The sequence below is a fragment of the Seriola dumerili genome, unplaced genomic scaffold (assembly GCF_002260705.1).
Source record: "Seriola dumerili isolate Sdu_G_001 unplaced genomic scaffold, Sdu_1.0 BDQW01000047.1, whole genome shotgun sequence".
NCBI lineage: Eukaryota > Metazoa > Chordata > Actinopteri > Carangiformes > Carangidae > Seriola > Seriola dumerili.
Genome location: NW_019174302.1, coordinates 430027 through 450691, shown reverse-complemented (window position 1 = coordinate 450691; position 20665 = coordinate 430027). Strand labels below are relative to the sequence as shown.

At 40.5% G+C, this 20665-nt stretch overlaps 4 protein-coding genes across 4 annotated transcripts in view; 1 reads left to right on the top strand and 3 right to left on the bottom strand.

Moving 5' to 3' along the window:
* LOC111217847 (huntingtin-interacting protein 1-related protein-like) overlaps window positions 1–500 on the bottom strand; it is a 12153-nt gene extending 11653 nt beyond the window's left edge. Inside the window, exons 1-2 of the mRNA XM_022739844.1 lie at window positions 420–500; window positions 42–105 (exon numbers count right to left, since the gene is read on the bottom strand). Coding sequence (XP_022595565.1) covers window positions 42–105; window positions 420–500 — 145 coding nt within the window. The remainder of the gene's footprint in view (window positions 1–41; window positions 106–419) is intronic.
* A 1247-nt stretch (window positions 501–1747) lies between these two features.
* On the bottom strand, window positions 1748–7909 carry ccdc62 (coiled-coil domain containing 62). Its single transcript, XM_022739813.1, has 11 exons — window positions 7823–7909; window positions 6938–7130; window positions 6670–6836; window positions 6334–6435; window positions 6066–6237; window positions 5634–5735; window positions 4695–4783; window positions 3834–3934; window positions 3427–3744; window positions 2442–2601; window positions 1748–1780 (listed from the first exon to the last, which is right to left on the bottom strand). The coding sequence occupies exons 1-11, from the start codon at window positions 7907–7909 to the stop codon at window positions 1748–1750; spliced, it is 1524 nt and encodes a 507-aa protein (XP_022595534.1).
* Window positions 7910–9901: 1992 nt separating this feature from the next.
* On the top strand, window positions 9902–14276 carry enoph1 (enolase-phosphatase 1). The gene is made up of 6 exons (XM_022739879.1): window positions 9902–10272; window positions 11266–11367; window positions 12183–12385; window positions 13054–13186; window positions 13352–13475; window positions 14018–14276. The coding sequence occupies exons 1-6, from the start codon at window positions 10189–10191 to the stop codon at window positions 14155–14157; spliced, it is 786 nt and encodes a 261-aa protein (XP_022595600.1). The 5' UTR covers window positions 9902–10188; the 3' UTR covers window positions 14158–14276.
* Window positions 14277–15404: 1128 nt separating this feature from the next.
* On the bottom strand, window positions 15405–19876 carry tmem150c (transmembrane protein 150C). Its single transcript, XM_022739878.1, has 8 exons — window positions 19613–19876; window positions 18561–18644; window positions 18199–18252; window positions 18077–18112; window positions 17916–17983; window positions 17451–17578; window positions 17172–17349; window positions 15405–16285 (listed from the first exon to the last, which is right to left on the bottom strand). Exons 2-8 carry the CDS (start codon window positions 18632–18634, stop codon window positions 16077–16079), a joined length of 747 nt encoding a protein of 248 aa, XP_022595599.1. The 5' UTR covers window positions 18635–18644; window positions 19613–19876; the 3' UTR covers window positions 15405–16076.
* Between the last annotated feature and the right edge of the window lie 789 nt (window positions 19877–20665).

Genomic DNA, 20665 nt, shown 5'->3' with positions numbered 1-20665 from the left:
ATTAATTAAGCGCTTATGGGTGTAATTAATAAAAAGGATACTGCGCACATATTTCTCTTTGGGCGGTGTTTCAGCCGAGGTGAGAGTTTTGCTGATGCTGTGGAGCTGAAAGGAAAGAGACAACAGCCATGAGGACACAGATACAAGTCAACTTCAGGCTGCCGCTCGCGGAAATAGATCAGACCTGGAGATAAAGAGTTGGATTTATTCCGGCCGAGAGATTAAAGCTTTACTGCAAATTCATCAACATTAACATTGACTCTTTTAACGAGGAATATTTGGTTTTTGTTGGTTTTACATTAAAAAATTCAAAAGTCATTAAATGTTTCCTGTGAAAATGTGGAATCTGGGTGAACACAGTAACTTCCACTGGTATAAATCTTACTTTTGTCTCTTTAAAAGAAAATAAAATGACTGACCTGTTGTTTAGCAAACTGCTCCTTCTCCGCAGCCAAAGCTTTTTCCGTCTTATTGTCACTCTTGTTCTTCGTTTTGCTCATCGTGGTGTCTTGTCTCCACACGAACTACAAGTCAAACCCGCAGCGGCCCCGCTCCAGGTTTCAGCTCCTCACCTGAGCCTCTTTAAAACAATAGGTGCGTCAGAGGCGCCGCGCGCATGTCAACAATAATACGTCTTCTTCAGATTCAACACACCAGATTCTGAACAAAGCTGATTAACGAGCAAATGAAGCCGTTTTTTCTTGTGCGTAAAAGCGCTCCAAGCTGCGTAAAAACGCACGCGGCGGGGAAATAAAACTCGCCAAATCGTTGACGCGTTTATTAAAAAGTCCGATTGTGAGGCAGTAAAATACCACAAACAGAGTTGAGATATAAATAATTTATAAAAAAAAAAAAAAGTGTCACGATGGCGAAGTTACAAAGTGTAAAAAGTATAAACAGCTCTGGACATTTCCACTGAGTCACCGGAGAAATCTGAAGGCAGCGAAACAGGAAAGACAATACAGAGACAGAGCACTCAACAGCCCTGTAGGACTGGTTTCACATCTCACCGGCTCCACACAACACCGCCTTTAAAAAGCTTAAACAGGAGCTAAAAACCTACACATACACTGCTGCAACATGGGGAAAATATACAAGCAGCAAATCAAAAACAAGATTAAGGATATAAAACATTTTCTAACAGTCAATGACAGTCTGTATTTTATCACTTCATTATTTTCCTGAGACAGTGAGAGTTCAACCTTTGGCTGAGAACACACAGTTTCAGGTTGAGGGTCTATTTAATGTGAGAACACTGATTCAGCTCAGCACCTGGTGTCACTTGGGTAAATACTGAAGTTTCCTCTAAAAAACACTCTGTTCTTCAGTCAGTGAGGAGCCATCCGCTGGGCTGGCTGGTGCCGTGTTCAGGGCAGGGTTTGGGTGGAGTTTCACCAACCTGTTAAGAAGAAGAAGAAAAAAAAAATAAAGCTGTTTATGTCTTGTGAACACACCCAAACTTAAAGGTGGAACAGTTGAACCAAACACTGATTCCACACCCTGTGAATACAAATGGAGGGAGAGCAGAGAAGATGAAACTCCTCTCACCCTGTGTGCCGGGCTGGTTGGGTGGTGGAGGTGGTGGAGGTGTTGTTTGGGGGGTGTTTGGCACTTATGGGAGTAAAGGGGTTCAGTGGCCCCATAGCTCTCAGCAGGGCTGCTGTTGTAGAAAGAGCTGTGGAGTCTCCAGCTGCTGCGCCTGGATTCATCTACCAGCTGCTGCAGAGCACATCTGGACAGATGATCTTCACCCTGATAGGAGGAGACGCTCAGTCATCAGCTGTTACAAGGAACAGATCAACATTCAGGGGAATATCTCATGACCCCGTGACTCTCGTGTCTGTATGTCTGTTAGACATGAAGTAAAAGTACAGCCAGGAGACAGTTAGCTTAGCTTAGCATTCACAGTGGAAAGAGGAAGAAACAGCAGCACCTCTAAAGCTCACTTATTATTACTATAATTATTACTAGTTTTTACACTTTGGTTTTTGTCCAGATTAATCAAGTAAGAAATAATAATTATAATTACTGAGCTTTAGAGGAGCTGGTTGGTGGATTTTGTTTCCTTCAGACAGAGACAGGCTAGCTCCCTGTTTCCAGTCTTTATGCTAAGCTAACTGGCTGCTGACACACTCCCCGGCCACGTTATCACACCCACACAATCCAATGCAATCCAGTGCATCACTTCTGTCACATTATTTTCTTCTTTTACATCATATTAAAATGTGCTTTTAATAATCTTCCATCCACTCATATCTGTAAAGAAAAACATCATTAACTCCTGTTGATATAAAGCAGTCCATCATCACCAGCGATAAACATGTGATTGAACTGACACATCTGTATCGGATGGTATGAGATTTTTTAAAAGGTGTTCCTAATAAAGTGTGAACTTCCATGTATCCACTCTGATTATTAAACTGTGCACCGCGTCGTCTCACATCTGTCAGCTGCGGCGGGAAGACTCCCAGGTCGTCGGTCACGGAGCCTCGTAGACCGGCTCCCGGTGCGGCCGTGGCGTCGGCCGCCGGTCCCGAGTTCTTCCCCCTGACGGAGGCATGAGACCGGTTCTCCACACAGCTACAGGTCAGCTCCTCCTGGCTGAGACACACAGAGAGACAACAAGATTAAATGTCAGTGACCGATACAGCTACACTCAAGCAGACAGTATTTAAGAATCACACCTTTTCATGAGTCGTTTGTTTGTTTTTGTCTTTTTTTACCAGGCTCAGCTGTGGTGTGTGAGGAGTACAGCAACACTGGCTGGATCCCTACAATGGACTGAGTCTTGGTCCATAATCCAAGACCTTGGTCTGGCCTCTTCTGTGAAATCATCGAGCGAACAAGGAGTTTTGTTACGACCGGTTCTTTACGATGTGGCGGCTTCAGCTTCACGGTCACTCCGTCCCCTCCGTGTCTGAATGACAGCATTACTCCAGTGCGTTAGTACTGGATCGCATAATGAAACCAGTAGCATCATCTTCACCGACCCTCCCTGCCTGGAAAATACCCCAGACTCTAAAACCTCCAGTGTGTAACTCAGGCTTTGTTTTAAACGTGTGATTATTTAAACCTCCTCCGGAGCCACAGATACAGTTAAACAGCTGTTTTGAGATTTAACCCTTCATGACATCAACGTTGGACGCCAGGACCTCGGAGGAAACTTGTGTTCACCACTGATGTGAGCAGATCAACATGTGTGTTTCCGTCTGTGAGGGTTTAACAGAACAGAAACATCTGGTCCTATCAGATTAGATTGAATCTTAAATAAGTTGAACATGTGTTAGTAGAAAAATACGTTCACACTTTGTTTGACCTGATGTTTAATGACTCTTTCTGTCTAATCTGCTCCTCGCCTCTCCGCTCGGTCTCTGTGGAGGTGAAGTGAACGTAGACGTTCCAGGCGACGTGATCTCGATTCTTCACGTCTGATTTTCTCCGCATGGCTGATCCCGGCAGCAGTTTGCTGCCCGCCGACCGTCTTTAGATCGAGAGCCGAGCATGTAGGAGGTGAACGTGCTGCGATTTCCTCTTGATCTTGGTCGTCTGTGGAGACTGACGGAGTTGGAGTTGAAGGTCAGATCAGGGAGCGTCATGGTCACATCACTGAGTGTGGGTGTGAGCTCGCTGCATTCAGCCGGTCCATGTCTCTTTCTCCTTCTGGGCTCTGAACTGCGGCGGCATGAAGGCCGTTCTTCTCCGTTCATCCCCTCAATGTTCACTGACTCCAACACAGTAGCTCCTCTACAGCCACAAAGATATCAGTGCACACATTTAAAAAAAACAAAACATATTGCGCCTCATTAATTATGTTTTTAATATACACTGATCACCTGCCGAGTAACCTCCCACTGGTTTTCGTCTTCAGGGTTTCACGGGCACTTTCCAGGTTTAACTGCAACAGCTGCAGGTCGTTCCTCTGATTCTCACACACCTGGAACACAAAGGACCTTTTTATATTCAAAACTAACTATAAACACTTAAAGGACAAGCTCGTGCTCCTTTCAAAGCCGTCTTAAAACAGTGTTATTGTCTGCTGAGACTGTTCCGCCTCTCTCTACAGGCTGCACAGAGATCACCTGCTTAAAGCAAGCTCAGTTTGTGCAGGATGAAAGGAACGTGAAGCATGTGATTTTTTCTGATCTTCCACATTTAAATACATGAAACAAACAAAAATGCCACCTCTCCATCACACTCTCCACATCAGCTCTGTTTTAATTATGTCACCATGTTGCCCCTTCTTCTTCTTCTTCTTCTTCTTCTTCTGCAATAGTTTAAACTCCTGAATCGCACATTAATTAACATTTTCTTTTGCAGATTTTCTGGAACTTTGGTTAAAGTTTGTGCAACATGTGAATAGAAACTTCACTCTGAAAGTATTTATTCATTTATTTCACTGTGTCTTTAAAAACACTGATCATAATCTAACTGTAAAAATGTGTATTTGTTGTGAGTACATTGTGCAGGTTGAACTGAGTAGGTAGTGGACCTGACCCAGACTCGCAGGAACACTCTCAGGTATGCTGCCAAACCAGAAACACACCTGTGGCGATGACGGCAGTGTGAGCAGCAGGAATGAGGAAAACACATATCTCCCGAGCTGCGACCGACCTAACAACTGTTTCGTTACAGTTCATTTTGTGGCTTCAGAAACAGCTGCTGGTTCATTTTTATTTCATTCTTAGACAGCGTACCTGACGCAGGCAGCGGAGTTCAGTCATGGTGCGCTCCTGTTTGGAGCGAGCCAGTTCCAGCAGCTCGTCTTTCCAGCTGTCGCCCTCCCCTGGTGGAAAAGATCAAATGCTGCACTTATCTCAGCAGGAACCGGGGAGGGTAATCAGACACTGTATCAGACACCCACTACTGCACAGACCAAAATCCAGAGAAGAAGACTGCAGAGATAAGAGGGGATCACACTCACTGTTCACCCAGGAGTCTCAAGATAATCATATCTACTGCGTCTACAGTAAAGTTTAGTGCTGTAACGATGAGTCTGTTAATCAACTCAGATAATCAATTAATCGTTTGACTCTTTCCACCTTCTCAAATATGAGAATTTTCTACTTTTGTCTTTGTCAACTGCATATTTTTGGGTCAATCAGATGTTGATTTCTGGGCCCCTGCGAATCAGTAAAGGGGATTTTTCATCATTTTATAAAAATTAAAAAAAATAAATGTATTTCTCAATTAATCTGATAATGTGATAATGAAATTAATCCTGGTATGATTAAAATCATCAACCGCATTTATCTGGATAAATTCAGTGTTATATTTGCCATAATTAAAATGTGCGCTTGAAAAGCACCGAATAGAACATAAAACATGGAGGTTACAAAACACTTGGCTTTATATGTAATGAATATATATGAATTAAATCAAATATTATATATATATAGAAGAGAGAAGAAACTAGAAGAAACTAAAACTGATAAAATACCAACAATAAATGGATCATGAGAAATACTAACACACAGCAGATTAAAACTCCTGAGTATTACAAACATAAAATGGATCAATAAAATCCTGGAACAGATAAAACTGATGATAACTATATCTTCTAACACTCCAGCTGAGTAAACAGTTCAGAGCCTGTGACAGCTGAGGAGGGACGAGGTGCAGTGTGTGTGACGTACCTGTCAAAGCCAGATCTCTGCGCAGCAGCTGCAGCTCCTGTTTGAGTCGGATGATCTCCTCTCTCTGAGAGCTGCTCTGTGTCACCTGCTGCTGCAGCTCCTCTACAGCCCCCACACCACACAGAGGAGAAGAACAGCTCATGGATTAAATCTGTTGTTTCAGTCATTGTTCAAAATAAAACCAGGTTTCTAACCAGGTGTTTATTAGTAAACAAGTGCATGACTAAAGACTGCAGACAGGGAAAGAAGCAGCGGAGCGGCTGGATGACAGGAGAGGTCGTTACACAGTGTGATGCGGGAAGCTGGGGTTGACGCTGTTTAATGATTGGACAAGAGCTCTGTTTGAGGCACACTGACACCTTCATACTGTATGTGTGGCTCTACTACACTACACTGTACCTGCCGTAAGGAAGTGAAGATTTAGTCACCTACCTTTAAGGTGTGTGACCTCATGTCTTGCTTCTCTGTGCCGGCGTTTACTTTCCTCTAATTCCCTCAGGAGCTTGGTTTCCCGTGATAGACTCTCCTTCAGCGACGTCTCCAGGTCTCGTACGCGTCCTGTGAGGTCGAGTATTTGACCCGAGGCCTCAGTCACATCTTTATCCTGATGGGAGGGCAAAAAAGCAATCACGTTAACCAACCAGCAGAATATCAAAAACTTTTATGATGCATACAAGCAATAACTGGTCTTCTAACGTACCTTGAGTTTGAGCATGGAGCTCAGTTCTTCCTCCCTGACCTGCAGAGAGCCGACCTGAGAGGACAGAGCCATGAGCGTGGAGTTCAGACTCTGGTTCTTCTCCTAAAACACGACACAAACACCAGAGACACTAAGTCCCGCGTCACAAGACTGTTTTCTACTGAACGTGAAAAGAGTGAGTAACTAAAGCCACACACTTTAATATGCACTGGTTAATAATCAATTCTTATCCTCCTGATGGATCTTATTCACGTCACTGGATTCCACATGATGTGAACATGTTTTTCACTGAGAACATTAATGTGTATCAATTATTAATTGAAGTTACTCTCGTACCTCGAAGTCTTGACATTTCTGGCTGACGTGCTGCTGCTTCTGTTCAAGCTCAGAGAGCTGCCGCTGGGCTGCGCTGAGCTCCTTCTGGACCTCCTTCTCCCTGGTCTCCACCACCCACACACGTTTAGTCAGGACTCTGATCACCTCGTAACGCTTCTGCAACTCATCTGTACAAAAACAAGAAAAGATGCTAAAACACAGAAACCAGGAATGGTAAAAATAAAAGCACAGAATCTATATGAAAGCTTCTTGGTTTCTGTCTCCTCACCGTCCAGACGGGTACACCTCTGCTCCAAGGTGAGCACCCTCTGGCGGTCTTGTTCCCAGGCGTGAAGCTGCTTATGATGGGAGGCGGACATGGTGTTCAGCTCCCTGTCTCTGTCCTTCAGCTCAGCCATCAGCAGCTGCAGCTCCCTCCTCTGCCTCTGGATGGTGGAGCCACTCAGGTCGTTCACAGAGAACTTTTGCAAAGCGCACATAGAGGGACACGACAAGACAGACATGGTTTACAGCTGAAGCAATCAGTTAACTGATTAGTGGACAGAAAATTTGTTTGCAAAAATTTTGATAATCGATTAAATCAATTAAATTTTTAAGCAAAAATTCACTGATTCCAGTGTCTAAAATGTAAATATTTGCTGGTTTCCTTTGTAACTTGTAATATTGATTTCTCATTTCAGAAGGTGCACCAGACAATGAAGTGTATTTTTAGTATCAGAAAATATTCCAATTCCAATTAATTGATCAGTTGTTTTTGTCTTTAAAATGACAGAAAATAGTGGAAAATGTGAACAACAAATTCTCAAAACCCAAATCAACATATTCAAATCTCTTATTTGTTCCAAATGACAAGACTCAAAGATATTCAGTTTACTATCACACATAGTAAGAAAAACATCAGACACACACACGTGAGACGCTAGAACCAGCGATGCTTGGCATTTTTTCTTGAAAAATTACTGAAATAATAATAATACAAACTAATTGATTAATTGCTTCAGGACTACAAACATACATGGCTGCAGAGATGTGAAAAAAAAAAAACGATGGCACAAATATTTCCTCAAAAGGAGTTTGTGAGTGTAAAACTCTTTGCAGTCGACTCTCAGGCGTCAGACAGTCTGAACATGAACATAACCAGATCTGATCTCACCTCAGTGTCCAGAGAGCTGCGGGGACCGGGGGTGTCTGCTGGGATGGGAGGGGTACGCTCGGCCCACTGTTTGGCCGTGTTGTCCATCCTGATGAAGCTGGTTAGGACAGAGCTCTGGCTGAGATCCGGTGGAGCATTTTTCTGAAAAGTGTCATCACATGCATTCAGCTGGCAGTTTATTAGGGACATGTAGCTAAATTGAATGAAGTCTAATACAACAGTCCTGCAGTAAATCCTCCATTCATGAACGTTTTTAATATTCAGTTTGTGTTTGAAACTGTTTTACAGAGTTTTATATCAATAAAAGGAAAATAACAGAAACATCTTTTTGCATAAAGCAACACAGTTCAAGAGCAGCACAAACTACATACTGCCAAAAGGATCACACAGGTGAATCAACACCTGTCTGAAACACTTTCAACCAAAGCTGAACTTAATGCAGGACTGTTAAATTAGACATTATACTCAGGCAATGCTCTGCTATAAGACAACGAAGACATTAAATAAAACTAATGTACTGACCTTTTTAACCGGAGTGCTGTGCCAGAGCTCAGCTGAAATGTCTGAAACAAAGTCGGAGGGAATGTTTGAAGGCTGAAAACTTGCCTCATACAAGTAAAATAAAGATATTTGATGGGATAGTTGTTGGTAAAGACGGTGAGGGTGTCAGTTGTTAATGTTTACCATGTGAGAAGGGGAAACAGGCTGAAGCCTTTCCACAAGCTCTTCCATCCATCTGAGGTGGGAGGGTGGGTGGGGGTCGCTTCTCCCTCCGTCTATCACATTGTCACACTAACACACTTTCATTGTTGTTGTGTAAAATGTTTATCGATACCTTCAAATGTCATTTAAATATCGTCAGTTAACGACACATTCTCTGGAAAACTGAAACGGCTAGGTAGCGTTAGCTTCTCGGGGAGTTTGAACAACTTTTTTTGAACGTAAATGGCCGCAGTGGAGAAATCGGGATCGGACGATTACGTCACACTAACGGTCGCGCTTCATTTCCTTTCAAATTTTTTTTTTTTTTACTGAATTCCCAAAATAAAATGTTATAACCAACAGTATAGCGGTTGTCACTACAACTTCTTGTCCAGACTCGTGAACGTCGTTTAGGAACAATCCAAGTCAGCCTCATTAATTTCTCACTTCCGTACATTTTGTCCGCACCTTGAAATACTCAGCCCAGGATACAGGATGCCAACAGATTTTTCAACATAAAAGCTGGATGAACAATGCGCACTGTTTTACAAATTATAAATATTAAAGTCATTATAGAAGACTATTGGGGACTATTAAGATAATCATGTAAACTTGAAAATTCAAATATGATTCCATGATAGCGATGTACTTTTTCACACGTGTTTTGGGATTACACTGAACTTTACTAGATGAATATGAGCAAAGCAATAGAAGCAGTCAGCAGGACATTTCCAGGGACAGATGAGATGGAGCTGAGAGAGTGAAAGAAGAAGAAAAGAGGAGGGAATGTGAACAGAGTGATCAGGAGTAGATTAAATAAGATACTGTCTGATAATATTACAGCACATGTTGTTTATCCTATGATGCTATTCTTTAAAGAAATTTTTTATAGAATTAGAGTAAATGTTCTTGGCCTTGTTGTGGATCCATGTCTGCTCAGTTAGAGCAGCACATATTATTATGAAATTAGAGTAAATGTTCTTGGCCTTGTTGTGGATCCATGTCTGCTCAGTTAGAGCAGCACATATTATTATGATCTGGATTTAAATGTAGATTTGTCATCTAAACATTAAATCTGTGACTTCTACTCCAACATAGTGTGACAAAAGTAGGTATCAAGATTAGTGATGCTGGTTTGATACAGTAAACAGTGCATGAAGCTGCTGTGAATGGGGAAAAAAAATCCCCGGGGGAGCATGTCCCCTGAATATCGACTTATGTTGGAGCTCAGCCCAAATGTTTACAATGCCTGGCTCCGCCCCTGATTCTGATCCTGTGTCAATACCGTCTCTGCCTGTGTCTCTGCACGGTTCACACTCCGGGCCAGAAGGGGGCGGTAAAGCGCCGACGTTTCTGCGGTGGTCGTCGCCGCTGTAACGGTCAGTGCCGCCTCCCTCCGAGCCGGAGGCCGAACCGACACCTGAACATGTGGGCTACTCACTGCGCTTTCAGCCGAGTCAGAGCTCCAGCTGCGAGGTGATGGAAAGGACGGGAACCTAAGTGGTCAACAACCAACCGGCTGTCTCGCTTGTTATCTCTGAGGTCATCTCTGCTCCACCTCTTCACCTGCCCGGGTCCGTTGGAGAACCAGAATCGCTCTGGCTTTCACACCGCGCCGCTGCTAATTCTGCTAACGTCGGCTAACCAGCTGCAAGCTCCTAAAAATGGCCACTGTTTCAATTCCTGCTGGTACCAGTGCACTGTTACTGGACATTGAAGGCACCACCACACCAATCACATTTGTAAAGGTAAGTTATGTTAGATAGAGCTGTTGTTTTCCGTATTAAGTCTATGCTAATTTAATAAGCTAATTACTTAGCGTGCAGTAACGTCTCCAAAGCCGTGCTAACAGAGGGCTGTCAACGGCTAAACCAGCGTAGCTCAACGGTGTTCGGTTATTGTTGACTTCAGCCTCAATTTAACGCCTCTTTCTCCTTTTGCTTGTATTTATCTGGTTCCTCTTTATCTTCGTAAATTCCCCTTTATTCGTTTAACAAAACCAACTTGTTTCAAACGTAATGGTCGGATTGTTTAGACAGGATATCTGCAGGTCTGCTTTTAAAGCATTGCATTCAGTTTCCGCAGTAAACAAACAAAAAGTCATAAGTTAATAAGCCAATAGGTAAAAGAATAAATAAAGAGAGGCCATATAAAGTTTAATGTTTAAGTCCTAAATGAAGGAATGGATGAGTAAATAAATTAAGGCCTTATAAGATTGGAAAAAATACTAAATAAATGAATGAATGTATGAATGAATAAATAAATGTTTGACATGGTTTCGCTATTTTCGCTTGAAAAATGACTGAAATTGTTAAATTTATTATCAAAATAGTTGCCGTTTATTTTTCTGTCACTCTTAATCATGGCAGCTCTAATTTTGAGGTACTTTACTTGAATATTACTATTTTATTCTACCGTCTACTAATCCAAATAAAGATGGTAGCCAGAAATGACATTGTACAATGTAACCCAAAGTTAGATGTTTATTATCAGTATATTAATGTATGTATAAGTTCTTTTCAAGTATTTTATAGTTTCATACAAAATAACACAATTTAGGGAACCTGGATTAGGAAATAAAGTCACAACTTGAGTCTTTAAGGATTTTGGAAATTAACAACTTTGGGTTTCTTTTCCCATAGCACAGAAAAAGGGAAAGGAAAAATGTTATTTTCGATCTTGATTTTGTAAATAAATATGAAGCAGTACGTTTTGTGTCTAACACACTTTGTCATTTTCAGGATATCTTATTTCCTTACATTAGGGAGCATCTTGAGGATTACCTGTCCACTCACTGGGAAGAAGACGAATGCAAACAGGATGTTCATCTGCTAAAGAAACAGGTAAGAGCATCCAGTGAGTAAAGAAGGGAACACCATGACCCTTGCAATGTATAATCATCGGTCCGTTGTTGGTCCAATAAATGCCAGACAATAATTAAAAAACACATAAATGTTTAGTTTGATCATAGGACACTAAAAAACTGCAAATATTCACATTAAGAAACAGAAAGTAATGACATTTTGGTATTTTTGCCTAAAGCAAGAACTGAAATTTCTTGTTTATCAGCTAATTGACTTCAGTTGAACATACACAAAATTCATTCAAATGAGCCTCCTCCTTGTGACCTCATTGTATCGCTCGCTCTTTGCACAAATCATGAATTTCTTTAGTAGGTTTTCAGAGCATTTGCAGCCAAAATTAAATAAGATGAATTAAATATATGATGAAAAAATTGGGGACTGTGCATAAAAAGGTTCATGCATTATTTAGCTCAACCCTTAAATTAAAACTAAAAATTAAAATTTTAATCTCATAGTCACAGTTTTATTTGCATCTGATGTGCCAGAGCACAGATCGGCAACTAATGTATGAGGATGTGCAGCACATGACTTTGCAAATTGTCCTGCAAAAACTGAATTTATTAAATTGCTGTAAGTATGTGTGTTAAAGTGGGATGACTCAACTTTACTCAATTTATTGACACTTGAAGCAGGAAATGTTTTAATATTTGATCACTGTACTTTGAAAATGTTTTGTTTGAATCTATCAATACCTCCCACATTTGAATCCACCTGATGAGTTACGATATTTTGTCAAAGAAAACACAAACAATGCTCCAACGCTCCTTTCACAAAACGCCTGCCTGTTGTGACAGATTGAAGAGGACATGAGGCAGAACCGGGCGTGTCCTGTCCACGCCGTGGACCAGACGGTTCACACGGACGAGGAAAAGGCCATTAGAGAAGTGGTGGATAACGTACTATGGCAGATGGCGGCGGACAGGAAGTCAACGGCGCTTAAACAGCTCCAAGGTCACATGTGGAGGACGGCGTATGCTTCAGGGAGAATCAAAGGCGAGTAAGTACACTGATCATTTTCCTCACTTCTCTGTTCTGACTGAAGTAATGACTGTAAGGCTTCCTGAAACCCGATCAATATGACATAAACATAAACAGCCCATCCACCAGGACCGTCTCACAACATCCATTACCATCGTTATTACATTAGGAACCAGGAAGTTGGAAACGCACGATGAGTCAGACGGCCGTGTCCAGTTCTGAGAGTCTAGGAGAGTCGTTACTTTAATGCTGAGTAGCTACTAACGTCTCCTCCAGTCCGTGATGATGTTGATTTTATAATCAATATGCAAAACCTACTTCAGCCGGGTTATAGGCGTCCAGCTGAAGTGGTTTTCACTGATTCCAGCTTCTCAACAGTCACTTTGTCTCTCATGATGGTTAACTGCATAATCTTTGGTTTTTGACTTTGCCTGCAACATTTGAGAAACTGGAACCAGAGAACATTTGGCATTTCTGCTTTGGAAAACTGAAATGAAAATTAAAAACTCAAATAATTAATCTGTTGAAATAGATCAAAATTTCTTTATAATCTGTTCTGAAAATAGACAACAGTTGTAAGTTACTTTTAAATCTTTTATTTCTGAGGTTATGAGAATTGAAGGACCTACAGACTGTGTCAGTAATCACATTAGGTATATCCTCTGATGCTGGGCTTGTTTCAAACAGGATCTATCAGGATGTAATTCCATCCATTAAAAGATGGAGAGGACAGGGCCTGAAAGTCTACATTTACTCATCTGGAAGCGTGGAGGCTCAGAAACTTCTGTTCGGATACTCTGTTGAAGGAGACGTTTTAGAGGCAAGTACAACCAACTCATCATTTCAATACCGACACACCGACACTGACGTTACCTTCACATAACTGTCTTTATTTACTAACTCTGGCTTTTCTGTTTGGGACTTTTGTCTGTTGATGCTGCTGCTGTTTATATATAATGAGATGTTCCGTGTTTAATCTTTTCAGTTATTCGACGGTCACTTTGACACCAGTATAGGACCTAAAGTAGACGGTAAAAGCTACGAGAGAATTGCAGAGAGGATCGGCTGTCCACCGGAGGAAATCACGTTCCTGACAGACGTCACTCGAGGTTAGTGATCTCTGACACTGCACTGAAATCAGGTTGTTATTCACTAACATGCTTTAGTGCTTGTTTTATTTAGTCAAGTAGCAGGAGTCTGTGCAGTCTGATAAAATACGTCATGAATTTACTATTGGCAGTTGCAGGTCGTGGTTGTGATTTATCTCTACATCCGTCCTTGATGGATTCGCACCTGATTTTATACAGATTCCCAGGCGATGAGATCTTATGTTTTTTCGGTTTGTTTTTTTTTTTTAATTGAAATATCTCGACAACCATTGGATGGATTTACAAGAAGTTTAGTTTACTTTGTGTTCAGTACTGCTTTGCAAATATTCGCATCCTAACTTGCTAAGACAACAAACATTATTCCCGCCATAGATCAACATGTCAGTGTTGTCACTGTAAACATGTAAACATGCTGGTGTTAGCATTTAGCTCAGGGCACCACTGGCTTTCAGGGAACCTTTAATGATGTCATCTTGCAGCGTAGCTTTGTTAATGAGTCTGGATTAAAATCTAGGATCTGTATTTACATTTTGTCCCTGCAGAGGCTAAAGCAGCTGAAGAAGCCGGGGTGAATGTGTTGGTGGTGGTCAGGCCTGGGAACATGGAGCTGACGGACGAGGAGCGGGCCCACTATAACCTCATCACATCCTTTAACCAACTCGAACTGACGGGACGAGTTTAACACGGAGCGCGGAGGAAGACGAGGAGAACTTCTCTGACTTCATGTCATAATGACCTTTTCCTTCTCTTCTTTGCCCCCTCCCCTCCCAAACCCCCCTCCTCCTCCCACCCACCTTTTTTTTTTTTTTTTTTTTGCAACTCTGATGTTTTTTTGTTTGGTCTATGTCGACAGTTGGAGAGATGTAGGAGAGGGGCTGCAGTTAGCCTCTAAGTTCTTTCAGGATTCTTTTAACATGTATGGAAACACATCTCCGGAGCATAATAGGAGCAGAAATGGAAAACCACTCTCACTGGACCTTTTGATTGACTGGGAAGACGACAAGACAAGCTGTAGATAAAAGTTGCTGCACGTGACCTGTGAGGTTACTTTACCTTTTTACCTTTTAGATGACCCGTATTTGTTCGCCAGTCCTATATATGAGTTGTATTTGCCACCGTTTTGTACACGTCTTCCACTCGATTCCTCCCTCTACATGTACACGTGTTGCTGATGTATGGCATTTTATCCAGTAACTGAACTGTGATGTTTTAGAAAGTAGAATAACAGTATAGTTAGCACTCAGCACAGGTGCTGCCAACAGAGCGTTTTCATTTTCAGACTTAGTTCGAATGTCTTTAATTAATCCCCTCACAGGTGAACGGTCTCTATTTAAATGTGCCATCCCCGTTGTTCATATGTAACGTGGGTCCTTGGAAAGTTACCTTAAAAATTGCAAATTGATGATTTATGCGTGAAACATAATTGGTATTATTCAGGAAAATTACTTCCAATAAAAATGCCTCGTCTCACACAGAAGTTGGTCTCCTCTAACAGTACTGGATGCACGTAATGCAAATGCTTGTTTGTTAAACAAAGTTCACACAAATCATAAAATAAAACTCACTCATCACTAGTGGTATTGACCCAAACAGATACTAGTTTTGATTTTATATGCCAAACATTTTAAAGGAAAATTTGTGACATTTTGGGAAATACACTAATTTGCTTTCTTGCCAAGATGAGACGAGAAGATTGACACCACTCTCGTGTATATGGTGGCATATAACATGTTCATTTTCTAGCTTTAGAGGAGCTGCTGGCTGTAGCTTCATATTTAACAGATGTGACGGCAGCATCGATCTTCTCGTCTAATTCTCTTCAAGAAAGTGAATAAGTGTATTTTCAGAAAATGATGAACTACTCCTTTATACATGGAGCTGTTCCTTTTAAAGAAATTCCTCTGGAAATAAAAGCTTTACTGTTTTATTTCACAACAAAACTACTGGTGTTAGCACAAAGAAACCAATGTAATTTCTCCCTTGAGCAAAACTAGCTGTTTGTCTTTATGCTAAGCTAAGCTAACTGACTGCTGGCTCAAGCTTCATATTTAACAGACAGATATTAGAGTCGTGTCAAAATCCAACTGTCAGCAAGAAAGCGAATAAACATTAATTATGTCAACTACTCCTTTAAAGGTGGAGGTTTAAGGTCATTCTAGAAAACAAATAAAAAACTAAAAAACTTTAGGGACACAAGACTAAACACACATTTAGTGTTTTTTTAATACTGATAGTTTAGATATGATAGCATTCATTGATTCACACAGCCCCTCAAAACTAAAGCATTTGGAAAGTTAAAAAAAATATCTATATGTCTTTAATGTTTAAAAAGAAGTGCAAAACTAGTTTCTCAATTAAAGCTTCCTCATAAACAGAAAAAATAAAGAAACTGCAGCAGATTTTTGGTGCAGCATTTAAAAAATGTCACTTTTACAAGCTTCTGGATAAAAAATATGCAACAATCAAACATGCATATTTGAAATGCGGTCAGCATGTTTCAGTTATGGTGATACCAGAGTAAAGGACAGGCGTAGGAACCAGGTACAGCCTCTTCAGGTGGAGGAAAATGCATCTCAAAGTTGTGACCCGGTGTTAACATCCCTACAGTTGGTCCGCCTGGTACCTGCACACTTGAGAGTGGGTTTCTGACAGGCTGACCGGACGCCCGGTGTTGTCCGTGCACACCACGTCGAAGCGGTTGTGACGAAACTCAATGGCAAAAGTGGCGAGGAAGGTGAGGAAGAACATGACCAGCGCCCACTGGCATCGAGCGGCGTGCATGTGGAGGCGCTGAGCCATCAGGGAGAAATCTGCGGCACGTGAGTTAAAGGGTCAAACATGCAAATGGAGGATTATAGAACATAAAAAGAGAATAATCTGCATCCATCGTAAAGAAAAGGCCTTTCTTAAAACAATAGTCATGTGATCAGAAGTCTGACTTCATCAAATCCAGAGGGTATCGACAAAGTTTCAGTCTTTGTTATTTTTACTATTAGCTGCAAGTTTCATTTGCTTTTTTTAAATATTGGATGGACACGCAACAGTTATGGAGATGTATTATGTAAAAATGACAAGAATATGATGTGTTTAATATCAGTCTGTAATGTGTGTGTGTGTGTGTGTGTGTGTGTGTGTGTGTGTGTGTGTTTGGATGGGGAGAGCGAAGAAGACAATATAGTGATAATAAATTATGTAATCCTGAATATAATCGTAGAAAGAATTTAATTTTAGAGCAATATAATAATGATAAAAATCATATAATAATACTTTATATAATTTATATGACATCCTGTCAATGTAATGGTAATATATCTTACAACAAAAACATGATAAAATAATATAATAGTGTAGTGATACTATGACAACCATTATATACAGTGTGATACAATATATATATGTATTATTATATTTTTTTATTTTATACAATATAATCATTTGAAATATAGAATAATAATAATAGTATAATATATAGTATTACCTAATAATTTTTGAATAATAATTTTGGGTTCTGGGAAATTGTGACGGGAATTTTAGTTTATTGTCTGACGTCGTTTCGGCCAAACGATCCATCGCAGAATTACTTAGTAGATTAATCGATAATGAAAGTAAGTTGCATTCTTTTATTATTAAAATCGATAACATATAAAATGTCGGTATGTATCGATAGCTCTTTAAATGCTCTGAGTAAAAGGATACAGAGTATCATGCAGAGGGTGATGGCTCCAGACAACAGGAAGCGAATGATGCCGGCCTTCCTCCCCTCGTTCCTCAGGTTAACTCTCAGGGTGATGTAGGACTGCACCCAGCAGAAGAGCGTCCCCAGGCCAAACGTCATGAAGGTGCCCAAGTTGTGAATCATCTCCTGAGTGAATAACTAAAACCAAAATAACAAACATCAGGTGTATTGAACTGAGTCCATCTATAAATTGGTGTATAAACTGTTAAATACACGTATCTGTTGGTGATGTGCGTCACCTGGAAGTTCCCTACGAGCGTCATTCCAAAGCAGCCGATAGAGAAAGCCACCAGACTCGCAAAATTCAGCCACGGTTTGTCGATGGCCTGTTTCAGCTGGAGGTATCTGAGGACGGCAATAATGAACCCTGGAAGGGAGAAGGAACCAGTGGAGATATGTTTAGCATGTTGCATGTTGTGTGGCAACAATCTGTCTGTTTATGTCTAAAGACTAGGATTTAACTATAAATATATACACTGACAGTCCCTAGTTTAATTTGATTTGTCAGAATTATATTCATTCTAATTGTTTCCATCTTTAAACATTTATATCTTCAGTAGGATCCGCTGAGCTCTGGGAAGTTTTGAGAGACGGATAAACACATATTGCATATTTTATACACATATTGAATATTCTAAGTTTGTATTTACCATATTATATTGTAACTATTGAGATAATCAACACTGGTGCGTCACTGCTCTTACCCACAATCGCTGCCAGGTTCATGACCTCGCTGAAGATGCAGCTGGCTGGTGGAAAGTTTCCTGCAATACTGAGAGGAGGAAAAGTAAATAATAAAGTAAATAAAATAAACATAGTATCTACAGTATGTTTCTACTGTGAAGAGAAAATGACGAGTACTTACCTAATATATGGAGCATAAAATGATCCATTTCTTCTCCTAAAATTAATAAATTAAAAAAGAGAGATTATGATGGGATATAAAAAGTGATTATTTGCTGTAGATGATATTGAGTAGGTTCTCACCTGTACTGTGAGCTCAGCGGAGCTATCTTCTGGTCCTGGACAGCTAGAAAGTACCTATCAAAATGCATCAAAACACATCATGGTAAATGATGATAGATGAATAAAGTTATTATGTACTGTAATATCACCTGCTGCAGGAGTAAGATGTGCTGTTGGTGTTTTACTGTATATTATTCCAATGTTACTGGAGCCTCAGATTGTTGTGCAGCTGTCACATGATGGAAAAATAAACAAAAACAAATACTGGATTGCATCTGTTTGGTGCCCCTGGGCCTGTGCCTGTCAGGCCCCTTCACTAATCCATCCATGGAAACAGACCTGGTAGTTAAATTAAATCCAATCCTATAATTAACAGAACTTACACCGCCCACAGTCCAGCAGCTGTGCACACGGAGTAGACGGGAGGCAGAAGAGCCCACGGACTGCAACCCAACATCCTGTCTCCTCTGACACCACAGAAGAAGAAGTTTGTGTTAGTTTGCATGGAAGATATTAATCTGTTGAATATGTCTGATGTGTATCATGGTGAGTAAGATGGCGAGAAACATTTTAACACAGACACTTCCTAGTCATAACACACAGGCTTTAGTTCACTTATATCATTCAGACAAGACACTGTTTATTTAAGGGTTTTTAAGTCATAAATAATGGCTTTATTAGCGTTTAATACATCACCTACTAATAATTTAATTAATTATAATTAATTAATAGTTAATAAATCAGTCATAAGCCATTAATAAGAACAACTTTCGTGTTGGCAGATTGTTCAGTTGTAAATATTCTTATAACTGCTCTATAAAGCATTAAATAAATTATTTATTAACCATTAATAAAGGTTTTCATTGCATTTTATATAGACCATGGATGGATTATGACACATCGGGCCCCCTACCCTCCTATAGGAACACCCAGACTGAAAGACACACAAAAGACCACAAGCCCCTGCAGCTGTATTGTCTGTGTTTGCTTCTGTGTGATCACTATGCGTCTGTTAAAGGACTGTTTGCACCTGTTTGCAGCATTTTGTGTCTTCCTGTAGTTGTTTTGTGTCAATTAATTGGTTATTTTTTTTTACCTGGTTGAGGTTGTTTTGTGTCATTTTTGCATCCATGCCTATAACTGATCTATTATACAGTATTAGTAAATGCTCATTATTACCCAGTAATAAAGACAATCATTACGGCTGATAAACCCTTTATAAATGGCGCCTAATCAGAAAGTGGTGCCCATGTTTCTACAGTTCTGACGTGTTTATTCAATAAATGGCATCAAAACCAAACCGGAAGTGAGTGTTCTAACGCTGAAAAACAACAAGAGCAGAACACAACACCGCTCCATGTGTAGACACACAAACACGAAGACAACAGGCTGCTCGTGCTGCTTTGTAAACAGAAGGTAACCGTCGACTACTTACCTGTCCGTGCGTTGTTGGATGATCCGTCAACGGTCCGACGCCCCCTGCGTGAGTTACAGGCGGCGACTGTCCTGCACGTAAGTTTCTTTTAAAATCCCCTCCAGCGCTTTTCATCTACTTCCGCTGTGTTTGACATCGGTAACAAACGTCGGTCGCACCGGTAAAAAAAAAAAAAAATCGTTAACGGCGTTTCCACACACGCCCAAAGGTCGTTTTGGCATCACACACCTGGTAAGAGACGAAAGAGTTTTCTGGCAAGGTAAGACTTCCGGTTTGGGCGTATATCCTTCAAAATAAAAGCACGGGAATGTAAATAAGCGAGTGACAGTATCCGGATATCTGATGCAACGTGAGGATGGAGATGATACAGAGGATAAAATGCTGCTCTCATTAGTTTTAGTCTTCAGCTAATGCAGTTTAAAGCAAGGCTGGATCACCAACAAAGCGGGCGACTGCAAAGGGATCCCAGACCCTCCAGGGGCCACAAAAGCTCACCTAACTACCATATCATTTCTGTCCAAATAATTTAATTAATCAATAATTTGTTAGAAATCTGTACTGAAGATCCACACCAAGTATAACAGGTCCTCCATCCTCCATGTCAACATAAAGAGAAAGGGTGGCATCATTCCCTCACAGAAGAACTGTAAGGCTAGAAAACATTTTCTTTTTTATTTTCTTTTATAAAAAAATGTATTGTTTATTTTTTTTTTGCTCTATGAAATGATTCCCTGAAGTTGAAATCAGTCAAAAACACAAGCATGTTGAGTTTATCTATAAAACTGGAAAAATAGCAAATATACAGATTTGAGAAGCTGGTAAAAGTGATTTCTTTCTACTTTAATGATTATTAAATTATTAATTATTACAAGTGGGCGTCTCTTGTTTGTATATTTTCTATACACATGTTCAAAGATTTCAAAATAAAATAAATGCTCAAATTTTCTAATTAGCACAAAACACAGTATGACTGAGGCTGAGGGGAATGTCATTAGTTTTGCAGGAGTGTTACAGCAAAGGCGAACTCGTTGGTCCTGGTTTATCATGAAGTTT

What these genes read in the sequence shown, in the direction of transcription:
- ccdc62 (XM_022739813.1), bottom strand. Translation starts at nt 7,909, where the DNA reads ATGGACAACACGGCCAAACAGTGGGCCGAGCGTACCCCTCCCATCCCA. An exon ending in GCTCCATGCTCAAACTCAAG is followed by an intron (nt 6,238 to 6,333) that starts GTACGTTAGAAG and finishes CCCTCCCATCAG; the next exon opens with GATAAAGATGTGACTGAGGC. An exon ending in AACTCCGCTGCCTGCGTCAG is followed by an intron (nt 3,935 to 4,694) that starts GTACGCTGTCTA and finishes TTTGTGTTCCAG; the next exon opens with GTGTGTGAGAATCAGAGGAA.
- enoph1 (XM_022739879.1), top strand. Translation starts at nt 10,189, where the DNA reads ATGGCCACTGTTTCAATTCCTGCTGGTACCAGTGCACTGTTACTGGAC. An exon ending in CACCAATCACATTTGTAAAG is followed by an intron (nt 10,273 to 11,265) that starts GTAAGTTATGTT and finishes TGTCATTTTCAG; the next exon opens with GATATCTTATTTCCTTACAT. An exon ending in TTCATCTGCTAAAGAAACAG is followed by an intron (nt 11,368 to 12,182) that starts GTAAGAGCATCC and finishes CTGTTGTGACAG; the next exon opens with ATTGAAGAGGACATGAGGCA.
- tmem150c (XM_022739878.1), bottom strand. Translation starts at nt 18,634, where the DNA reads ATGTTGGGTTGCAGTCCGTGGGCTCTTCTGCCTCCCGTCTACTCCGTG. An exon ending in TTTTATGCTCCATATATTAG is followed by an intron (nt 17,984 to 18,076) that starts GTAAGTACTCGT and finishes TCCTCCTCTCAG; the next exon opens with TATTGCAGGAAACTTTCCAC. An exon ending in CGCTCGTAGGGAACTTCCAG is followed by an intron (nt 17,350 to 17,450) that starts GTGACGCACATC and finishes TTTTGGTTTTAG; the next exon opens with TTATTCACTCAGGAGATGAT.